This window comes from Maniola hyperantus, chromosome 13 (genome assembly GCF_902806685.2).
Source record: "Maniola hyperantus chromosome 13, iAphHyp1.2, whole genome shotgun sequence".
Taxonomy (NCBI): domain Eukaryota; kingdom Metazoa; phylum Arthropoda; class Insecta; order Lepidoptera; family Nymphalidae; genus Maniola; species Maniola hyperantus.
In genome coordinates, this window is record NC_048548.1 from 9,666,006 (window position 1) to 9,671,314 (window position 5,309).

Genomic DNA, 5,309 nt, shown 5'->3' on the forward strand with positions numbered 1-5,309 from the left:
GCGCTCTCAGCCGCGCCGACGGCCGCGCTCTCAGCCGCGCCGACGGCCGCGCTCTCAGCCGCGCCGACGGCCGCGCTCTCAGCCGCGCCGACGGCCGCGCTCTCAGCCGAGCCGACGGCCGCGCTCTCAGCCGCGCCGACGGCCGCGCTCTCAGCCGCGCCGACGGCCGCGCTCTCAGCCGCGCCGACGGCCGCGCTCTCAGCCGCGCCGACGGCCGCGCTCTCAGCCGCGCCGACGGCCGCGCTCTCAGCCGCGCCGACGGCCGCGCTCTCAGCCGCGCCGACGGTCACGTCCCCAGCCGCACCGGCGGCTGCGCTTCCAGCCGCGCCGACGGCCACACCAACGGCCGTGATCCCGGCCGCGCCAACGGCCGCGCACCCAGCCACGCCGACGGCCGCACTCCCGGCCGTACCGACGGCCGCGCCAACGGCCGCACTCCCGGCCGTACCGACGGCCGCGCTCCCGGCTGCACCGGCGGCGGCCGCGCTCCCAGCTGCGCCGACAGCCGCACCGACGGCTGCGCTCCCGGCCGCACTCCCGGCTGCGCCAACGGCCGTGCTCCCGGCCGCGCTCCCAGCTGCACCGGCGGCCGCGCTCCCAGCCGCGCCGACGGCCGCACCGACGGCCGCGCTCCCAGCCGCACTCCCGGCTGCGCCAACGGCCGTGCTCCCGGCCGCGCTCCCAGCTGCACCGGCGGCCGCGCTCCCAGCCGCGCCGACGGCCGCACCGACGGCCGCGCTCCCAGCCGCACTCCCGGCTGCGCCAACGGCCGTGCTCCCGGCCGCGCTCCCAGCCGCATCGACGGCCGCGCTCCCGGCCGCACTCCCGGCTGCGCCAACGGCCGTGCTCCCGGCCGCGCTCCCAGCCGCATCGACGGCCGCGCTCCCGGCCGCACCGACGGCCGCGCTCTCAGCTGCACCGGCGGCCGAGCTCCCGGCCGCGCCGGCGGCCGCACTTCTGGCCGCGCCGACGGCCGTGCTCCCGGCCGCGCTCCTGGCCGTGCCAGCGGTCGCGTCAACGGTCGCGCTCCAGGCCGCACCAGCGACCGCGCTTCTGGCCGCGCCGACGTTTGCGCTCCCGGCTGCACCGGCGGCCGCACCGCCCAGCTGTCCTGCCGGCTGCGCTCCCAGTCGCATCGCGGCGTGGAGGCCGCGCTTCTGGCCGCGTTGCAAGCCGTGTTCCCGGCTGTACTCCGGCCACACCGGCGACTGCGTCTCTGGCCGCACTTCCAGGCTGAGGCTTGCGGCACATCGTCGTCCTCGATATGAAAGAACGAAAGAAAAAAAAAGACGAATAAACATTTTGATCATGTAAATCAATGTAATGCGGGTAGATGAAAAACACACATTACTTAGAAATAGATGTTATTGCGTTAGATTTTAACATACTTAATTATTTATAGTTTGAAAATCGGTTAGCTACGTAGATCGGTTAGAGACGTTAGTAACACGGAAAGATCAAAACATGGAAATCGATGAAATACGGGTAGATTAAAAAAAATCACTCCTATCTCAGCAAAGTTTCATTTTGTTCCTTTTTCCTTTTCGTAAATTATCTTTTGAAGGTGGTGGGTATTTCCATAATTAACTCCATAAATGGATATTAAGGTGACGCTGGATGCACGTCCGAACTGCTCGGCCCACGTGGGTAACCTGTATGCTATTTCACCTAACATTGTGATAGAAAGAAATAGACTCAGTGATGAGCAGTGTAGCGAGTGCATGCGCTCACACTAGCGTCCGGATATATTGATGATGGCACACAGATAGTTGGACAGATGTCACCGATGAATTTTTGTAAATATATGATTTATGAAGGAACTACTTATTAGGCGGGGTCGCCTGCCACGAGTACTCGTAGCAATACTAAAACACTTACTGGGATGGTCCCAATTACTACGCACTATGTGAAATTGTTTTACCTACTGAAATAGATATTTTTAAATTTTTTTTGAATGATAATGATTACCTACTTATCTTTTGATGAATACTATAAAATCTCACTTACATACATACCTATTAGGTAACTACTACCTCAGCGTGTATAAACAACTCGTACTTATATTATATTATAGAAATCCATACTTCTATGAAGTGTCTGTCTGTAATTTCGAAATAACTACCGCAAGCTCATAATATTGTTATTTGAACTGTACCATAACAGCTGAATCAAATGTTTTTAAAAACTGTCTGTCTGTCTGTCTGTTTGAAGTTTGAACGGGCTAATCTTCGGAACGGCAGAACCTATTTTGACGGGACTTTTACAGACAAGTAGAGAATTAACAAAGGATACTTTTTTAACCGACTTTTAAAAAAGGAGTTGTGTTTTTCTACCTATGTACACAGAAATCTCCGAGATTTCTGAACCGATTTGCGTATTTTTTTTAATTGATAAAGAAACTTTGCAACATTGTCCTATATAAAATGTGGATTTCAACTCCTCAATCCTGATGCTGCAGGGGACATGACCACCAAAACTTATGGGATTTTGAAACTGTCGGTTATAAATTGATATTGAGAGGTAGGTACCTATATCTACCAAGTAAAGACTTTATCATTGAACTCGAAGACCCACTTCTCGACCCTGATGCTGTACCTAAGGAATTGCATTGCTAAATCGTGGTGATCCCACGGAATTTTAAATGAATCATCGCCCACGCCCGTTCGGTACCCTCATTCCGCACATTGTTTTTATTAGTCAGTCCACCAATCACAACAAAGCATTCTCCCCTGTCCCCCGCCAACATTTTACGATTTTGTTTTCATGTAAATCCTTGTATATGCGTACTCTAGGAGTTGAATTCTCTGTGCTGGCGGATTACCTATTAGGAACTCATGATTACACATTCGTTTGTCTGTGAAAATAAATTTTGTTGCCTACACTTATCTATTAGTAGCGACTAAAAACTATATATACCATCTACTTGTGTATAAAAAAGTCTAAATAAATTCCACTTTGATTTCAAAAATGAAAATTTTATTTTTATAAGTAGGAAGTAGGTACAATTCAATTTCCCTCTAAAAGCCCACTACACACATAAACACAATATGTATCATTTTCTGTTTCAACAGTCACATTAGATGTATCATTCGACGCAGAACTATTGAAGCTCTCCATTTCATTTCTGGAATTAATAAACATACAATCAACGTAAATATATTGTGAGTATTATCTATATAGAATGTATGCAAAAAACATAGCATAACAACTTACAAGTATGGTATGGGTAGACCTTTCAATATTTAGTACGGAATTGAATGTTGCAGCATCATGTTGGATTTCAGTGGTACGTATATTGGGCACATTCATTTTATTTTCCTTGTTTTCTTCTAAAAGGAATGTCTTGAGTCACTAAAATACAACATAATTCAGCATTGACAAATCTGACAACAAATAGTAAATCTCTATATTATTATATAAAAATGAATCGTTGAATGTGTTGCTGATCGCAAATCTCGAGAACAGCTGCACCGATTTCGCTAATTCTTTTTGATAATATTCCTTGAAGTACGGGGATGGTTCTTATGGAGAGAAAAATTTAAAAAATGTCCTGAAAAAGAATCGACTGTAGGCGGTGCGAAGTTCGTCGGGGCAGCTAGTAACATAATAATTATATTATCCTAATCCTAATTCCTAATCTAAACATATAAAAGAAAAAGGTGACTGACTGACTGACTGACTGACTGACTGACTGACTGACTGACTGACTGATCTATCAACGCACAGCTCAAACTACTGGACGGATCGTGCTGAAATTTGGCATGCAGATAGCTATTATGACGCAGGCATCCACTAAGAAGAGATTTTTGAAAATTCAACTCTGGAGGGGGTGAAATAGGGGTTCGAAATTTTGTGTAGCCCACGCGGACGAAGTCGTGGGCATTTGCTAGTATCTAAATAATATCAACTTACAAACACAGTGTCAAACTTTCAGAAGCTGGCTCTAAATGGTACGGCGTGATAGCATCATAATCTAATTCAATTCGATTTTTTGCTTTGTCGTTTCCTTGCCAAAGAAAATCCCGTGATCCACTAAAATAGAAGTATAATATATAAGTATTTATTAAAAATAAATAAATGTCATCATCAAATTCACCATCCTGGAGAACCTTGAAAACGACACTCGCGTCTATTTTTTATAAAAAGTGCTGGCCCGCCATCTTAGATTAAAAAATTAATGTCATTATCAAAACCAGCATCCTGGAAACCCTGAAAACGACACCCATTTCTATTTTTTGTGAAAAGTGCATGTCTACTATTTTGGATTTGAAAATAAATGTCATTATCAAATTCAGCATCCCGGAAAAGTACATATTCAGTCAAATAAAATTCCCGTCGAGTCACATTGTTACTCACGTCGGGTGTGACGCACGGGAATAACCCCGAAAAAGTAATGGCATTATCATCACAAGATAATATTATGGTTTGGAAAGATTCTGATGAATTTTAATAGATCTCCTCTTTGCAAGGGATTTGCTTTTGCGAGAAGCTTTTGCGAGTCTAAACCGTTTCTTTTTCCTCTTCCGCCAATCCATTTTTGTTTCTGTTACACGAAAACTCAAGTATATAATTAAATTGTCTAAGCACACAATATGACCTACATACTTATATTTGTAACTAGATGATATACGCGACTTCGTCCGCGAGGATATAGTGGTTTTTTAATCCCGCGAGAACTCTTTCAAAAGCGATCACTATTTCAAATTTCAGCCAAATCCGTCTTGTACTTTTTGCGTGAAAGGGTAACAAACCTATACACACACCACACGCAGATACAAAATTTCGCCTTTATAATGTAAAGTGTGATTTGACAACCCTGACTTTCGGAATTCGGATAAGTCCAAATTATATTTTATTACTAGTTGATGCCCGCAACTTCGTCCGCGTGGAATTAGGTTTTTTAAAAATCCCGTGGGAACCCTTTGATTTTCCGGGATAAAAAGTAGCCTATGTGTTAATTTAGGGTATACCCTAAATTAACACTTTTATCTATCTCCATTCCAAATTTCATCCAAAACTGTTCAGCCGTTTTTGTGTGATTGAGTAACAAACATCCAAACATCCACACACACACATCACTACACCTATTATAAATGTGATAGTGTGTTTGTTGGTTCGTTGGTTTGTCCTTCAATCACGTCGCAACAGAGCAACGGATCGACGTGATTTTTGCATGGGTATGGTTGACCTGGAGAGTGACATAGGCCACTTTTTATCCCGGAAAATCAAAGAGTTCCCACAGGATTTTTAAAAATCTAAATCCACGCGTACGAAGTCGTGGGCATCACCTCATCATCATCATCATGATC

The 5,309-nt window shown here is 46.6% G+C and overlaps 1 protein-coding gene across 1 annotated transcript; it reads right to left on the bottom strand.

The window, feature by feature from the left end:
- Positions 1 to 286: 286 nt before the first annotated feature.
- LOC138403203 (transcriptional regulatory protein AlgP-like) lies at positions 287 to 1,301 on the bottom strand. The gene is made up of 2 exons (XM_069502743.1): positions 867 to 1,301; positions 287 to 541 (listed from the first exon to the last, which is right to left on the bottom strand). Exons 1-2 carry the CDS (start codon positions 1,299 to 1,301, stop codon positions 287 to 289), a joined length of 690 nt encoding a protein of 229 aa, XP_069358844.1.
- Positions 1,302 to 5,309: the final 4,008 nt, after the last annotated feature.

Excerpts from the sequence above, each read along its gene's own strand:
- LOC138403203 (XM_069502743.1), bottom strand. The coding sequence starts at position 1,301 with ATGTTTATTCGTCTTTTTTTTTCTTTCGTTCTTTCATATCGAGGACGA. Across the intron at positions 542-866 it reads GGAGCGCGGCCGTCGATGCG|CCGGGAGTGCGGCCGGGAGC; the intron begins GCTGGGAGCGCG and ends CCGTTGGCGCAG.